The 18548-nt window shown below is 39.0% G+C and overlaps 1 protein-coding gene across 6 annotated transcripts in view; it reads left to right on the plus strand.

Moving 5' to 3' along the window:
• FHOD3 (formin homology 2 domain containing 3) overlaps positions 1-18548 on the plus strand; it is a 375803-nt gene that overhangs the window by 251934 nt on the left and 105321 nt on the right. For 5 of the 6 annotated variants that reach the window (XM_071454935.1, XM_071454930.1, XM_071454931.1 and 2 more), the window contains exons 8-10: positions 6300-6394; positions 10519-10662; positions 12521-12756. In XM_071454935.1, coding sequence (XP_071311036.1) covers positions 6300-6394; positions 10519-10662; positions 12521-12756 — 475 coding nt within the window. Of the gene's footprint in view, positions 1-6299; positions 6395-10518; positions 10663-12520; positions 12757-14010; positions 14098-18548 lie in introns of all 6 variants that reach the window. The other variant, XM_071454950.1, reaches the window with a different exon arrangement.

Below are 18548 nucleotides of genomic sequence, written 5' to 3' on the forward strand. Positions count from 1 at the left end.
TTTGAAGAGAAAGACGAGGTCAGTAATAGTACAGGCTTTATAGTAAAAGCAAAACCATCTGTTGTTACATTAAAATAAAGCCCTTGAGCAGATATTATACTATGAAATCTGTTACCCTTCAGGCTCATGAAAAATACTTGAATATGTATACTGTATTTTTTACAAATAAATAGAACAAAAATGGTTCTTTCTTGTTCTTCCCACAAAGCCATCACTAAGCTCCTGGGGCATTCTCTCTTGATGCAAAACATTCCTTTGCCTCAAGGAGAGTTTTTGAGGTTAGGAGATCCATTGTTGTGGTCTCAAACATGGAGGTTGAAAGCGAGCTTCCCTCTGTGGAGCAGCTGCCTCCATACTCAACTTGTCTGAGAGACTTGATATGGTAAAAGTGAAACAAGAAAATGTTGGGGGCTGAGGAGAAAGGTGGTGCCAGAAATAAAAAAAAAGGAGCCAGATTTTGCTTTCAGTTATCAGAATGGGTTGAAAAGAAAAAACCCAAATTATCTCTTATAGCAAGGAAGCAGGCAGGGGCAATTCAAAACAGCAAATTCTGCAGATTGGCTTTCTGTTTTAAATTAAAAGCAGTAAACCTTAAAGTGCCATAAGCATAAATATGATTATAATATTCATGTACCTGTGAGCACTGTGACTCCTTTTTTCATTCTTAATATTTCATCAGCTTTCTGAGCTCACTGGCATTCTCAATGAATTCAAAATGCCTTATATCTACTAACATGTTAGTATGGTCATTATTAAAGAAAAAGGAGAAACAGAGTATTCCCTTCTCTGTCTGTAAAGCAGTCTTAGGCAATCATTTAAACGCCCCAATGTAATAAAACAAGTAACAACACAAGACTTAAAAAAACTGATGGATATGGCTAGATGAGCATATGTTAAGAGCATAATGAGAGGTTTTACAGGAATTCTCATACCTGTGCTTTAGTAGATTATTTTATGAACTCTTGCAAATACCTTAACCCAAATACCTAGTTTTTCCTTCTTCCTATTTTTTTAAATTATTTTCATTAAGCAGTTGTACTTAGCTCCTTAAGAGATTCTTTTTCTGGTTTTATATTTAGTTCCCTTTTTAGGTCATCAATATAATAGAGTCACAGAGTCATTTTAGTTGGAAAAGACTTTTAAGACCATTGAGTCAAACCATTAACACAGCACTGCCAAGTTCATCACTAAACCATGTCCCTCAGTGCTACATCTGCATGTCTTTTAAATACCTTTGGAGATGGTGACTCCACCACTTCCCTGGGCAGCCTGTTCCAGAACCTGACAACCCTTTTGGTGAAAAAAATTCTTCCTAATATCCAACCTAAACCTCCCTTGATGCAACCTGGGGTAATTTCCTCTCATCCTGTCATTTGTTAACCAGGAAAACCCCCACCTGGCTACAGCTTCCTTTCAGGAACTGTAGAAAGAAGTAAGGTTCCCCTGAGCCTCCTTTTCTCCATGCTAAAGAACCCCAGCTCCTTCAGTCACTCCTCATAAGGCTTGTGCTTCAGACCCTTCACCATCTTAATTGCCTTTCTCTGGACACTCTCCAGCACCTCAATGTCTTTCTTGCAGTGAGGGGCTCAAAGCTGAACACAGGATTCAAGATGAGGCCTCACCAGTGCTAAGTACAAAGAGACAGTAACTTCCCTGGTGCTGCTGTCCACACTATTCCTGATACAGTCTACATGCTGGCTCATGTTCAGCTACTGTTGACCAGCACTCCCAGGTCCTTTTCTGACAGGCTGCTTTCCAGCTGCTCTGCCCCAGCACTGCACGTGGCTGTACACCCATGTACCAGGACCTTGCTGATTGTCATACAACTGGCTTTGTCCCATTGATCCTCCCTGTCTAGATTCCTCTGAAGAGATTTGTTGCCCTTCAGCAGATCAACACTCCCATCTAACTTGGTGTCACCTGCAAACTGACTGAGGGCCCTCAGTCCCCTCATCCAGGTCATTGATAGCAATATTAAACAGGAGTGGCCCCAACATTGAGCCCTGGGGCACCCTAAGAGTGATCATCTGCCAGCTGAACTGAACTCCAGGCACTACCACTCTCTAGGCCAACCATCCAGTCAGTTTTCTACCCAGTGAACAGTGCACCAACTCAAGCCATGAGCAGCCAGTTTCTCCAGAAGAATCCTGTGGGATACAGTGTCAAAGCCCTTCAATTTTAGATGTGCATATGCTATGTTTTAATTTATAATTTTAAATTAGTGGCCTATAAATGAGAAGTACCTGCTTTTAATGACTGATGAAACAAAGCAGAAAAAGAGAAAAAAGCAATATGCCTTTTCTTGAGCCATTGTCATAAATCTTGCAGGTATGTAATTAAGTTCAGCACTGCTTTGATAAAAGTTCGATGTTTCATGTACATACAAGGTGATGAGACATGACATAATTCTTCAACATGTGTAGCACACATTATTAACTTCTAGAACCCCATATTAACTCAGCCTGGTTTCAAAATGATCCCAGCTGTGGTTTCTATGTGTGAATACATCCATATGCAAACTGGAGTGCAGAGATCCATGGAAGTACTGGCTTTACTCTGAGGTACAAGCAGACCATTCATGAGTAACTGCATGGCCCTCGTCATGTAGGAATTAGCTTCTCCTTGCACTTCCATTTAGCTGCTCCCTTCTCCCATGCTTTTTGTTTCAGAACTCTAGAGGAATTTGGTCTCTTTTCAGTTTAAGCATACGATTGCAAAGGCTCTGGGAAGTGGAGCTGGCATTGTACTCTGCTGTCTAGGGCTTCTTTATCACAATCATATTTTAGGATAGAGATTAGAGCCAAATGGCCCTCATTATCTGTTCTTAGCTTTTCCTGCAATTTCATTCATAGTTATATTCTGCTAAATTAACTCACACACTGTAGGTATGATGGAAAGATATAAGTTCATTCAAATATAAATAGGCAGAAGTACAAGATGTCAAGGTCTTTACAAAAGTATCTCTACCTTTCCAGACTATAGCTGCTGGAGACAGACACTCTCTAAGCTGATGGCAGTTCTCATGCAAGGTTCTGCCCTTGTGCAAGATATTTCATGCTTTATACAAACTGTGCAGCTGTTTTGTAGTTCTAGTGTCAAGGTTTTCTGTATGACATGAACAAAAACATTCAAATAAATATGTAAAAGCATTCAAAGAGGAAACTGAGAAAAGACTGAGACTTAAAACAATGGGCAATGTCATTCTGAAAGTATACGGAATTAATTTAATATTTGCTTAATTGTTGCAGCCTCATTGTTCTTTGTCTATACACCATTCATGGTTACTCATAACACTGCAAGTACCATCAGAGTTGAAACTGCAGCCTACCTGTCAGAATAGCTGTGACAAAGAGCTCTTCCAAGTGACAAGCCCCTGAAGGGCAGTCGAGCAGTTCTCATTTTACCCATTAGGAGGCAGGAAAACACACAAAACTCAGTCTCTGGTGCTTCACTTCACTGAGCCTGTTTCATCACTCCCATTGATTTTGCAACAAAATCTTACCCATCTGCTCCCAGAAAAATCACTGGATTCTATATCATCAATCTTCTAGATCATCATTTTTCTACATCAGGATCTGGTGAAGGAAGACATTCACCTGTTCCCTAACTAGAATCAAGAGGAGGCAGTACTATCAATGACTTTGGCAGACCTACTCCAATATGTACAAGATGAAACCTTTATTTTCAAATGCAGTTTTCCTCATTATGATCTTAATCTGAACAGGTCTCTTTTCACTTTAAGCATGCTGGACTGCACAGGCTCTGGAAGGGGGAGCTCTGAAAGGGGGAGCTGAGCTGGATCTGTGTATGTCCCATGCTGTATGGATCATAGGTTGGAAACTACAGATTCTCATTATATATGTGGAAGAATATTAACCCAAGGACAGCAAGGCAGTAAGCTCATGGTGCAACTTCCACAGGAGAACTGCCTTATCCTGGGTGGGTAGTAGATGGCCTCACAGCTATTTCCACGTTCACTTCTTGGCTGTTCAGATTGAGATCAAAATGGAGGAAATAACATTTGAAAGAAAGGTTTTACCTGGTACAAACTGGAATAGCTCTGTCAAAGTTATTGATAGTACTGCCTCCTCTTGACTGTAGTTAGGGAATAGATGAAGAATTTGGAATTTAAGCCTAGATTTTGGAAGTTTAGTAGCAGAAGCATAAAGAAAGCCTTTGAAAGATAGACGAGCTGTTACAGGGCTGCGTTACTAGCAGGTGTGTCCAATCGACAATATTTTTTAAAAATTGTATTCTGAAATAAAATAGCAGCATTGCTAGAAGAATATTATATATCATCCTTGCAGGAAAACAGCAAGGTGACCATGAAATTATTATTTTATGATAATGAAGAATTATTGAGAGATTCAGGGAACAAATAAAAACAAACACATGGATGCTGCCCAAAAAATAAACCAGGATTGTTCGAATAAGAGTAGAACCTGCCTGCAATAACAAAGGACTCTCATTGAATAATTCAGTGGATTAAATAATTATGTTTTTATGTTGTTATCAACTCACTGTTTTTCCAAATGGCATTATTGTGAGTCAGACTTGCATGGTCTCCCCATTTTGTTTCTCTTTCCTATTTCCTTCCATTTTTCATTTTTTTTCACTGAAAACCACAGGAAAACATTTTTGTAGTGAGAATATCATTCCTGCTGATCATATATCATTTGCAAGCTGAGTGAATTTGTTCCACATGACTTTTGAACATATACTGCACAAAATGTCTGGCAATATAGAGAATCTGGTAAAGAGGTGTCTAGTGTATTTTCATTACAGACATGTATTTGAATTAGTATTTAATTAGGAATGCATATAGATACATCTGGAGATCTGAGAGTGAATCCCCTTCCTCCTTTGATTTTGCTTAAGATAAAAAAGCCCTGACCATGTAGTAAAGATCAGAGACTGTCTGAGGGGGAAGAAAAAAAAGGAGAAATATTGCTGTCTGCACATTCACTTTTAGACAGGTTTTTCTACACAGTGCATTGCCATTGCCTTGAAAATGCAGATCCTTGGTTAGCAGAGATTTTATGTCTGTGTAGCAGGGTACCTATCTGGTACCATCTGTAATAAGCAAGGGCTGTTACAGGGTAATACAGAGTTTAGACCTTGGGGTGACTGATCAGTCAGCGACAGGTGGCTGTGATGGCACTTTTGCATTTTTCTGCCTGATTATACTCAAACTCTCATCATCTATATAGTGTTCAGGGGATGTGGGCTGTTGGAATACTCTGCATGTTTCCCTCTGAAACTGAAAGACTATCACAGTTATGTTGTGTAGTTGAATTGAGTGTAACTCGGGGCTAAGGTTAGCTCTCTGCTTTTGGTGACTGCATTTATAAGTCCTCCTCACCTTTAACTTTATTCTAAACAAACACTGGATTGCAGTCTTTCATTATTTATTTCAGTTTTCCTAGATAAAATTTGGTACATACAGCCATCTTGCCATTCAGTCAAGTGAGATAGGACAGTTTTACAAGCTACCTTCCACACAAGAGGGTGAGTCTGGGTAGTGTGTTGCTTGCCTGATGTTTTTAGCACAATAACTCACTAAACTGTTTGGGTTTAGGTATCAGAGAAATATGTACATTCAAATCAACATGCAAATCAAACAAGTAACTAAAAGCACAAATTTGGACCTTTCTTAGTGAAAAATGAGAGAATCATATCTGAAAGTTCTGTAGGTGGGTTTCCTATTAAAGTATTTTGGGAACGAGCCACAGCAAAATTCTTTTCCCTCATTGATCGTTTCTTTTGTCCAAGACATATAGCCTGTAATTTGAGAAAACTGTTTCTCTGCCACAATGTTTTGTTAACCTGCCTTACCTTAACGCAGCACAACTCGGCAATAGCACTAGAAATAGGAGCAGCAGGCACACTGAAAGCACAGCACGTAGGTCTCTCCTGAAGATTTATCAAAGCCTGTGTGAACCTATGATAGGCTGGGTAAAATTCCTGTCACCTGATTTTCAGAATTTTGGTGTCAGTCACTCTGTGATAACAAAGTACAGTGTACTGTGCTCCCTTTATCATCAAGGGAGAGAAGTTGGTGCCTTTGTAGAGAGTCCACCTGCCATATTTTATATCCCTGCAATAGGCTGGACTGTAGTTTTCACTGTCTATGTTAAATTTACTCTCAGGGGAGCAGGAGAGACTGTAGACAAAGCTGGTCTGCTTGAGCTTTCACCTGGCCACATATTCCAAATTGTGCCACTTTGTGGATAACTAGAAGCTTTTTATGTAGCTTCCCATTTTGATCACCATAACCAAAGTTTCTGCTTTTCCTCTAGGAGCCAAGCCATGGTCCAACATCATGGAGATACTGGAGGAGAAGGATGGGGTTGATACGGAACTACTGGTTTATGCAATGACCTTGGTTAACAAGGTTTGTTTACTTTGTTGGCATGACTGGTGCAGATAATATTGGTGTTCTCAATTGTGTAATGAACTTCCCTGTTGAGAGTATGTGATGGAAGAGACTTGTGACAGAGAAGCTGCAGGACAAGCTGTGATCAATCAGCACACTCCTGTTACTTGTGCTGCAGCCACCCAGAGGCAGCAGCCAGGAACAGAGGTGTTATTCTGGGGGATGTTGTGTGGAATTGTGGTCTGACACAGCTCCTCTCCCAGTGCTGACAACGCTGTGCTAAAGGAAAACATGACAAAGTAACTCAGCAGATTATCCAAGGGGAGAAGGAAAGCAAGTGCTGGTGAAAAAATCACATGCTCACAAAGGCTTGTATCATGCAGTTTTCTAGTTCATATAGTTTAATTTTTTTTTTTTTTTGCTGTGATATAAATATGATGAATTTAACAGGTCTGAGTGCTAGTAAGGGTGCTTCTGCTTAAAAAAGTAAGGTTACATTTTTTTTCTGATTTCCTTATATTTTTTGGTGACTGGGTTTATGAGTTATAGTTTTGCAGTAAAGTCAAATATTTTATGAAATATTGGCTTATGCTATTGGGAGGGAGAAAATAGAAAGTTCTTGAAAGTTAGAAATTTATAATTGTAAATTCCTTAAAAATCAGCATCTAGTCACAGACAAATTGTAGGGGGAAGGAGTACTAAAATTAATGATTAATTTTTTTAAGAGCACAGAAAGCCAGCATACTCTTGGCAAACAAAATAATTGTGTGGTTTATGGTTATACTTAATAGGGCAGAGTATTAGGAAATATTATTATTACTTATTGTATTCACTTGAAAATGCTGATTTTGTTTGTGGGGGTTATACACCACGCTGCCAGTTTATTGGGCTCTTGGCTACATTATTGGAATTGTGGGTTGCTTTTTTGTTGGATTTTTGTTAGTTTTGGTTTGTTTTTTTTTAATAAAATGATTTCTTAATGGCAGATATTTTCCAGCAAATATGTCTGGATAGGACTATTTGAGCTATTTGAGAAGGACCAACCTTTCCTGGTGATATTACTGATCTTAGTGTACTTATGCTTAGAGTCACCTTTGCTCCTGATTCCACAGCAGTAAGGTTCCTCTTGAGTTTAAAAGACCACCTCACCTTACTGCTGTACTCTTTCTGAAAAGCATCACCAGTTATATATGCTTCTGTCTGTATCTGCTATTAAAGCCAAGGTGATCCATCATTAATGTCTCTGCTTTCCACCTTGTTTTGTGTACTGATTCCTCATTCTGAGATAGTTCTCTTCATCATTTGCACAGTTGTAACCTACCTGGTGTTTGACTTCTCAAAGGTTTTCCCTGCTGATGCTTTTATTATCCTATAGTTGATTCCATTGGTCTGAGTTTTTCAGTACATTTAAAGCTATTTTTAGGAGGAGGTAGTTCTTTAAAAACATCCAAAAAGAAAAAGCATGTCACAGTCAAAGAAGCAAGGCAGTTATGAAGATCAAGGAAGAGAGGAATCCCACAAATCCACACTTATAATTATGATCTGGCTTATGGGCAGCTTTATGATGTTTTTAATGGGATATTTTTCATGATTATAGAGAAAACAGCAAGCAGCATGTAACAGCTGTAATTTTTTTTACCCCAAAGAGAATACAAAGAAGGCTCAGATGGTTTCAGCTTCTCTAGACAAGGAAATGTCAAAATTTTCAGTGCGGGCAGAGTCCTCATGAAGGATTTGTCTTAAGGAAGCATGTCTGTACTCTTTTTTCTTTCTCCATGTATCCATTTACAGACTGTGTTCCTTCCTGCTCCAAAGCAGAAAACATATCTGCCCAGACATAAGGATTGCTCTAGTCCTTTTATCTTCTCCCTCTCTTTTGTTGATGCTTAACCAATTTAGTTATGCCAATATTTTATTAACCCTCTCTTAATTTGTGAGGATTTAGGTATTAATGAATTTCTTAGATGAGAGTGATCCCAGTGCAGATACTTCTGGTTATGCATAGTTCCAGTATAACCTTTGTTATTTTTCTTGGAGTAGTTAGAAATTGAATTTGATATGCTTTAGGCTCTGAAAGTGAATCTGTGAGTGCAACGACAAACCATGCAAAGGAAAAATATTATATTGTCCAGTTCTGGTCAACAACATGCAGTGAAAATTGGATTTACACTGCTGTGTGATTTAAAATGATAATAACCAATAAAAGGCTGCTGACAGCAGCAGTTACCAGTAAATACTATCTTATGCTGCTGTTTTTCCAGTCTACAGCTTGCCTTACCTTGGATTTTAGAAAAGCTGTACTTGAAGGTGGGTGATCTGCATATCAACATGAAGATAATTTCCTGTTATTTTAGGAAGTAAATGCTCAGAAGATCTGACTGTTCCTCCACTGTTTTGCAGATAAACATCACATCCTACTGTGCATGAAGGCATTTTGGTCAGAATAGTTGCTGTCCATGTCTTTCATTTGCAACTGAAAGCCTCATAGTTGAACACTTTTCTATGATAATAGTTCCACGTCCAAGTTAAAGTTCCACTGAATGTGCAGTATGAGAACTTCATTTGCTGAATCCTCAAATTTTTACTCAATGCTAGGTGTCAGTTTAGGAAGGAACAAAATAAATGTGGTACCTGTTTTCAGCACTATTCAGGATGTTTTAGTTTCATAGTCTTCAGTGGGTTCTAAACAAAATGCTGTCCTCAAAAGAGAGAAATTTCTAATTAAAGCCTGAACATATAACCTTAACACTTAATTGATCTTTGTGCTAAGAATTCCTGTTGTGGTGGATTTCACCAGTTAATAATCCTGTAATGACTGAAGAAAATGTTGCTGTGTTGTGTTTAATTAGAAAAAAAAAATTTAAAATGTACTTTGTTGGTGCACATATTTCAGTGGCTTACATCACATGAAAGAGGTGCTTTAACAAGACAGCTATGTCAGCTGCCCATTTCTCTCATTAGTCATGTAGTCATGTAATCCAGGTCCATTTTTCTGAATGTAAAGGTTCTTAGTGTAGGGAGGCATCCTAGAGGGGCTCCTGTTTTCTGCACTCTGCTGCTCAGAGCCACCTTGGAAAAGATGGGCTCCAGAAAAACAGCATTCACAAAGCACAGTTCATCCCAGGCATGAGAGGATGTAACTCTCCTTGGAGAGAGCCTGGGTTTTGCATCTCTTTGCCTTGCTCTTTCTCTCCTCTGCTGGGAATTTAGATAAATTACTTAGCTAATTGAATGGGAGAGAGGAAACTACTTCAGAGTAAACCTCTCTGATGAGCTAATCCAGAAAATCTGTGTTGCTTCCAGCCTGCACTCTCAGGTATTTTGCAGCAGCAGCTCTGCATAGACTGGTTCCTGTGGCGAGGGAGGTCCTTGCCCTGCAGGTAGGTGGCACGGTGTGTTCAGTTGTTTCTGCTCAACATGTGCAGGATTAAACTAGTCTTTCTGCATCATGCATAAAGAGCAGTAAAAAATCAGCACAAACTGACTAGGAATCAGTAGCAAGCTGGAATAGGAATTAAGAAGTCAGTGTACCTTTAATAAGACTTTTTAATTTGAAAGGGAGCAGAGGAGTCACTATCTCTGTACAAACCAATTTGTGCTCAGGGAAGATGACTGTTGCTGCAGGTGTGGAGGACAGTAAGCACATGGTGCAGGATATTTCCTGCTATTCTGACATCACACGGCTGTGCATTGGGCTTTTTCTTCTTAAGGCTAAACCTAAAAGAATCAGTAGGAACTGAGCTTTACTCTTTTAGCTAAGCATTTGGGGGTTTTTTTCTCCCTCTTTGCTTTTATCCCTGTGTTTGATGGTTTAACATTCTCTGTTCTTTAAGTCTGCACTTGAATGCAGCCAGAAAGAATCCATCTGTGTGTTTTAAAGACCTACATTTTCCATACTTTTTTGTATAAAATAACAACATTGATTTGTTTTGCCAATTTTTCATTTTTCTGCACAGTGCAGAGAGTTGTTTGTTAAAAGCTGTGTCACTTGTTTTTTATTTTCTATCGGTGTCTCTAATCCCACATCATGGGTTTTACTTTATTGAAATCATACATAGCACCACTTGCCACCCACTTTTAAAATCCTTTGTTTAATTCTTTTCAAAACAAACAGATTTAAATGTTTTTCCTTTGATTCTTAGACGCTGTCAGGATTGCCAGATCAAGACTCTTTCTACGATGTGGTGGACTGTCTGGAAGAGCTAGGCATCGAAGCTATTTCACAGAGACACTTGAACAAGAAAGGAACAGACTTGGACTTAGTTGAGCAATTTAACATTTATGAGGTAACATAACATGCCCTGTTTTATGCATCTTACAGCTTGTGCAAACTTCAAAGCTGAGAGGAGGGGGGAAATGTAACCTAGGTGAAATTTGGTTATCTCTCCTATTTTAAAAGAAAAACATCTGGTTGCTGTAAGTATTGTACACATTTGTATATGTAACCTGCTATGGCAAATAGCTGCCTTTAATGCAAAGGCATTTTGTATTAAAGCTGGGGCATAGTCCAAGGCAAACCAGCACATTTACTAGCCTCCTTTCTGCAACTGCTAGTTGCACATGCTGAAGCAAATAGAAGTTCTTCCCATGTGCTAAAGTGTTCAGCTCATCAAAAAGGCTCGGCTGAGCTCAACTTCACAGGTACTACTTGTTCTGCAACTGAATATCCAGCAAGTCCGTGTTTAAGAGTTTACACTGGACCAGATCCTATGCAGTTTGCAGTAATGAGTGACTCCACATTTACCACCTAGGTATAAAATAACTTCTTCTGAAGCATTTATATGTAGGGGTAGGAAATCCAGTTTCTTAATAATAAGCCTTTTTTCAGATTTTGGGAAGTGTTGGAGGTAGGAGGTTTAGGCTGAAGTTGTAATGTAAATGTGAATTAGTGTTCTCATATGACAAAGTTAAATTACTTCATCGCTGCCTAAGTCCAGCGAAGGATTTAACAGATTTGATTCTCCATTTTCTCCATCATTTCTACTCCCATGCCACTTCACTTACTAGCAGAGTTAAGTTTTATACACAGCAATTTCTAGGAAGAGCAAGAGAAGGAGAGGGCTCAGTAATGTTCTTTCTTTTTCTATCATCGGAGACATCATCTTATAGCAGCCTTTTTAAAGTGTAGTGATTAATCTTAAAAGGATGGATTGGTTTTTTGTGTGTGCTGCACCTACTGAAAGACTTACTTGCAGAATTGGCAGTTGACTTAGTTGGTGCCAGCTTTTTCTTTATGACCAAATTAAATTTAAACATGTCTTTGCAGGTTCTTCCTTTTATCTGCCAATCCTGTTTCTTACCTGAAAAATCTGTTTTTCCTCACAGAAACAGATTTTACACCCCTAGCAGAGATATCTCACTTCCCCCTTTTTTTAAAAAAAAAAACTTCTGGTAAGAGTTACCAGAGTAACAAGACTAATAGGAACAAGAAGATAGGCATTCTTCTGATGGCACACATCACCCTTTCTGTACCTCTGCCCATTTGAGTGGATTTTTCTCTTACAATGATTATTTCAATGTTAGGCTGCATTTCAGATGAGAGTCATTAGATACTACGTTGTTTCTGCCAGGAATCTCTCTCCTTGTTTTTATTAGAGGTAGTTCACATTGGCACATCTGGGGCATGCAGCAGTTTGAGATATTTGGCATTGCACCCATGCTTTAGTCCCCTGCTAATTCCAGCACACTCTGGTAACTTGGTAACTTCCACTTAATCACTACAAGTGTCATGTCTGAACATTAGAAGTGTTGAATCAGTCAATGCATGGAGTTTTTTCCTGTTAACCTCACTAAAACTAAGTCTTCATCTAAGTATTTTGGAAGGATATGAAGAGAACTAGTTGTCCAAGACTGCTCAGCTTCCTTGAAAATTCGGTCCCACATTAAAAAGAAGACAAACAGATTAGGAGGCACATAAATATGTTGTTACAGGTCCTGTAATGTTGTATGCAAGACATCAGTATATAATTCCATTGTTAGAGCTGCCACACTGCAGTAATGGATAGACAGTGACTTTCAGGGATAGCTGTAGAAACAGTGCTGCTAATTGGAGTTAATCCTGTTGAGACCAGGAAATTTTTAAGCCTAGGTGAAGACCTGTGGTAGCTGAAGGGACCATGTCAGCCTTCTTCCTCTCTTTCTCAGGTGACACTGAGGCATGAAGACGGAGATGAGGGTGCTGAGCCCCCACCCAGCGGGCGCAAGGATCGGAGGAGGGCCAGCCTCGGTGCCGGCGAGCGCAGGGGGCTGGAGCGCCGGCGGAGCCGCAGGCACTCGGCACACAACAACGTCAAGAGCACTTTATCAGCCCCTGCCAGCCCCTGCGGGCAGTCCAGCTTCGTGCTGAGCCACGGACAGCGTGTGGAAGAGCTCAGTGAGAGGTAAGGGCAGGAGCTGAGGGATATTCCTTTCTTCTCCCGTCGCTTTCTGCTCTTTGCATTTTATTAAGATGATAGGCTTTTCTTTATCGTCCTCTTTTCATTGAAATAAAAATGAAAAAAACAAAAGCATATTCGGAGTTAAAACACCAGCACAAAAAAGAAAGGGATTTGTGGGTGACTTACCTACATTGCTAACTTCTTTGGAACCATCCATCCTAAGGAGACCCAAACCACACAACATAGAGCATTTGGTATGAGAACTAACTCAGCCTAATTTCATCCATTGACAGATTTTATATTCACTATGTTCACATAACAGAAGATTGTAACAAGAGCATGGTAACGTTAATTCAGAGCTATTTGTCCTGTGTATGTTACAGTTCATTCTTATTTTTCTTCCTCCTTTTCATTCCAGCATAAATATTTGCCTTTGAGGCTACAGCAGAGTAGTGAATATATCTAATGTTTTATAATTAGCAAAAGAGAGGCAGTAATGGCTAGCTGAGCAGCAGTCTGCAGCAGTGGAGTCAGTTCAAGATGGTGTCTTTGCCAGTCCTATGATGGTTGGCTTGGGCTGTGTGTGCTTAGGAAAAGAGGGAGCTGCAGATCCTCAGCGTGTCTGACTGCTGCACAGGAGGGCTGGAAGTAATTCACCACAGTTACATGTCTGATCAGCCCTCCTCTCTTTGATGTCAGTGGAGTGCAGCAAGCACTGGTGGGCCTTCAGTTATCTAATGTGTTCTACATGCCTGAAATTTCAACTAAGATGAATCAAGCTCTGAGACTGGCTGTTGATTCTACAGGGAATCTGGCTGACTAGCTCAGGTGGTGATACATAAAAGCTGCAGGCAGCAAAAGCTGGACACTGTCATCTCACTGCTGAAGATGCAGTTTGAAAAACTGAAGCATGGTCTGTACAAGAGCATATCTTGTATTAATTATAACTTTTGGGAAGTTCATTGAAGGTTTCTCTTGATTATCAGGGGATGTAAACTTAGAGCCTTAAAATCCTATGTTGCATGTCAAGCAGTCCTTCTTGCAAAGAGACCTGGGTTGGCTAAAGTTTAATGGGTTCTGGCAATATGAAAATGTAAGACTCCAGATAACTGAAATAGTAGTTGAATTAAATTGTTGTATACCACATACATAGAACCTTATTTTCTTTTCTTTTTTTTTTTTTTATTTTTATTTATTTTGGCATTTAACAACACATTAACACTTGTTTCCCATCACCTTCCATGGCCTGGTCTTTAGTGGGCTGCCAGCTGAGAGCCCCATGCTCTTACAGGCTGATAACAAGGATGACAGTGCATTTGAGGATGAGTTTAAAGCATCTTCAGAGTGAGTACAGCTGGGAGCTTCAGCTGCTCTGCATGGGATGCCTTGTGCATGACCTTGGGCCCTGCTTCAGGACTTAACAATATGACTGGGAATCTGTAACCATGAATGTAAAGCAGATATTTATGGCTATATGATTTATATGATTTTTTTTTTTGTTAAACTGATGAATTTGAATTGGAAATGAGGAGATGCTTCTACTCTGCAGAAGGGAATTGTTCATTCTCTTACTGTAAATTAAACTAATAGAAACCATCCAGGACAGCAACTTCTACCAACATGTTTTCTCACTATTATTGTGTGTGCTTGCTAGCCTTATTTTGCAGGCTTCAATAACTTCTGATAAATTTGTGTTTGAGCTAATTTTTAGTGGGAATAGAATAGAGGGAATAAAACCACAACAAATCAGTTTCAGAAGCTCTTTGAAATATTTTTTACCCAACATAACATAATTTCAATAATCATGTTACTTTTTTGAAAAAAAGTAATTATACAGTTCTGCTCCACACGCTTTATGACAGTGACATATTTTAAAGCATAATTTAAGTTTAAATACAAGAAAGAAATCTTTCTCTAAGCAGTGAATTTTAATTTTGTGTTGCAGTTATCTTCTGTAAGACAATAATTAAATTCTCTTCAATTCCATTTGGAATGTCCAACTTGCTCAGCTGGCTCTGTAAGGAAACAGGCATGCAATTATGAATGTGTGTAATTCTGATCTTTACTTTGCATATTAGTTAAATAAAAATACTGCCTCAGCCCCCACCCCCATTATCCAGTCCTCTTAGCAAGTAAAGGCAGGGAATTATTTGTAGCTAGCAAATCAGATTTTTTTCCCATGGGACATTACAGACTACAAAGTATGTTCAGGATTTGAGGATGCAAGTTCTATGCTCAGTGAAATTGTTTAAGTTACCATAAAAAGAAGTTAGTCAACTGTTGGATCTTCTGTAATTCTCATTTTTCTGGTAAAGTGTTTCTGGTAAACAAGCTTTTCAGATAAGCAGATTCTGTCCTTCACATTTTTAGATTCATTATCTGCCCAAATCTGTAGTTGTGGTAGGAAGAGGAAAAACAGCCTTCCTGCTTTATCTTATTCCAGTAACTCTCAACTTCCAGTGAAATAGTCCAGATGTGTGCAACAGTATCTCTACACCTGATAGCTAAATTGAGACAAAAAAAAAAAAGAAAAAAGGAAAAGCCTAAAAGCCTTATGGCTTCTCCTCATTAATGTTTAGGCAGAAAACTAGTGAAGTTGAATGTGTCCTTTAAGGTTTTTACACATTTATAGAATTTGAATTAGACTTAAATGGAAAAAGGTTTTCTGTAATCAGATTTTCAAATTTGAGCATATGGTCTTCAATGCAAGATATTTTTGGGTTTAAAGGACTTGAATAGATTGATCTTGTGGCAGTTTGCATTTAAATTTTAAAATCCTATCTTAGAATATGATGCAGGCATCACTTCATTTTGTCAAAAGAAACACTCATTATGACCCTGTTGCTTCCATTGTTAATGTTGTAGAGAGGAATCTATACAAATGGATAAAATTACTTACTACCTCTGTAAATTGATAGTAACTTCTGTTCAGCCATGAAAGAACTGTCTCCTACTAAGGACCTTTTAGTTCATAACCCTGGTTCCTCAGGAGAAAGGAAAAAAATTTGGCAGTAAGTTTTTGCTGTGCTCTATTTCCCAAAAAAATAGATACAAAATGGATTTCAGTCTTTATTCCTTCACTACATTTTCTTTCCCAGTAGGACTTGTAACAGTACTAATGATAATCTTACTGTGTTGTTCCTGCTGAAAGCTCTAAACTTTGTGTGTGGCTGCAGATGTCTTATGTCTGGTTTTACAGTAGATTAGACCCAGTGGAATTGCTTCTGATGAGCATGGTTAGAGATTGAAGTCGCACTCATACACTGTACTAAATTTTATTTTGGGAAATATTCTAGGTTATTTTTGGACTTCTGTACCAAAATCAGGAGAAGTTCTTTCCCATCATTCTCCTTCCCACATTATTCATGTTTCTTTTCTTTCAAGCTCATCAGCTGTTTTGGCGATGGCTTTGCTTTTGTTTACCACATCAAACAGGTTGTGCACAGTCATCTGCTTTGTGTCAACCGATAAGTCTTCCAAAAAGAGAGAAATTCGTGGTGCCGGTAAAACAACAAAAAAAAGACAATATTGGCCAAATTCTGTTCTGTCTCACAATGCTCTATATCCAGAAAAGTTGTCTGAAGTCAATGGAGTTGGTCTGATCTATGCCAGGCTAATTGAGAGCAGACTTTGGGTTTTGAGCTGGGAAAAGTTGACAGTAAATGCTAAGGGCGACCAAAAGGAAAACTTGCAGGCCTTTTTCATCCACTTGGCAGCCTTTTTCCAAACTAAATGTATTGTTTTTTCGCCTGTGGTTCAAAACAAATAAGGATCCAAATCTGCTTTGTGTTAAAATAGTTTTCATGGAGAGCAAAGCTCAGCCTGATGTGCCTGTTACTAAATAAGTAAGTAAAGAAGTTGATAACAGCTACTAACTAAGGCTGAAGGTTGATTTAAAGGTCTGTACCTACTGCAGCATACTTCAATATCCCTGTCCTGACCAGCAGCAGGTCTGCTTTGCTAAAACTTCTTTCTCTTACCATGATGGCATAGAGCACCATTAAGCCTGGTGGGAACTTTGGTCCTGTTTAGCATGATGTTTTAATGCTGTGCCAGAGGTACCTCCTAAGGTTTTCTGCCCTGGCCCAAACTGAGTGCTCTCAGTCTGTGGTCTAGCATGCTGCTTCTTATGCAGTAGACTTTTAAACACATTCTTCCATGGGTTGTGTTGTTTGTTTGATTGTTTTCTTTTTAAAGTAAAGCTAGCTTTTTCCAGCCACACCATGGATAGAGTCAGGGAAAAATGCAAGGAGTGGCATGGGATTTGCACTACATTTATGTTGTTATTGTATGCAGTGATTTCTGGCTAAATAAGCATTAAAAGGCAAATTTCTGTCTCTCTGTCTTTTAGTCTCATCCTGACTGGGTTTCAGAGGGTAAAAGGCAGCCTGGTCAGAAGTTCTCAGTGCTGTCTGTCTTGAGCATGGCACACCTTCTCTGAGTTCTGTACATCAAAATCAGAAACAAGTGCTCCTCCCAGCTTTTCAAATTAATGTTTCACATTTTCCTGTGCATTTCCCTTTCTTCAGTACTGCACAGAGACATACTCATCTCTCGCCCTGGGTGTCCCATCAGAGCTGTGTCAGCCAGACCTTAACAAACATGTTCAAGTGAGCTTCTGGGAGATTTACACTGACACCTCTTACCAGCATTTGACTGAACAGCTCCATAACTATGGAATTAGTTACAGGTCAAAGACTGAGGTTTATGAAGTTGTAAATAGCTAGGATTAGGTGTTTTCCTCTCTTTACTAGACTCTGCTTTTTATTTTCATAGCTTTGATTTGGTTTATATTATCAAAAATCACCAAAGAATTTCTAAGATTGATCTTATGACACCAAATACATTCAGCTAGAGATAACCTGGCCGTGGTTAGAACTTTCTTTTCAGTATTCCTGTGTTTTGACACCTAACAAATGAAAGAACTGACTGCCATCTTAAGAATTTAGCAGAATAGAGCCTGCATTTTGCATCAGACACCAAAGCTGGCTTTAGTAAGCTTTCTCTTAGTAGACCATGAGGCTGAAAAGATATGAGGAAGACCAACTGTTCAGGTCCACCTGACACTTCCAGATTTTTCAATTTGAAGAAAGCTGGCCTTCAGGAGAGCTATATTGATAAGTAAAAACAACAGAGAAGCAAACAGGGAATTATGTATCTATGAACTTGGCTTTTTTCAGGGTCCTGCCTGGAAGCCTGTTAGTACTCTTCCTCTGAGCAAAGAGTAGCACAGGGAATTCCAAAGTTTCCCGCAAATTCCTAGGCTAGCTGGACACAGCTCCATTGCACCCTGAGCTCAAGGTCTTTATGGTCCTAGAAAAAAACAGGGAAATAGTTGTCTAAATAAAGGAAAGCTGTGCTGAGAAGTTGTAAGGTCCTGTTTGTTAGAAAATGCATGTTTCTGATGTTTGAGGATTGCCAAAATGCAGGCAGAGATCATGATGCTATTTTGGTTTTACCAGAAAACAATGAATACAGCTGAGCCTCTGATGCTAAGCATTTTTTCGGCTCAACTTTGGATTCCTGATGAGTTTCTAACCAATAGCACAGACCTTAGTTTGCTTATTAGGCCTCATTAACTGATTGTTCAAATTGCTTCATGTAGAGCCAGGACTGCAGGGTTGGTTTGCCCAAGATACAGCTGAGACTTGGTTTTTTTATATCATTATTTTCCATGTTTTCAGACATCCCAAACCATAACTAATCTTTTATTTTTCTCTAGCATTTACTATGGAAAAATTCTAGTTTTTGTCATGATGTTTCAAGTTCTGGTGACTTTCCACAACACTATAAGA

This window comes from Agelaius tricolor, unplaced genomic scaffold (assembly GCF_023055355.1).
Source record: "Agelaius tricolor isolate 1412-34295 unplaced genomic scaffold, bAgeTri1.0.p SCAF_2, whole genome shotgun sequence".
In the NCBI taxonomy this organism is placed as follows: domain Eukaryota; kingdom Metazoa; phylum Chordata; class Aves; order Passeriformes; family Icteridae; genus Agelaius; species Agelaius tricolor.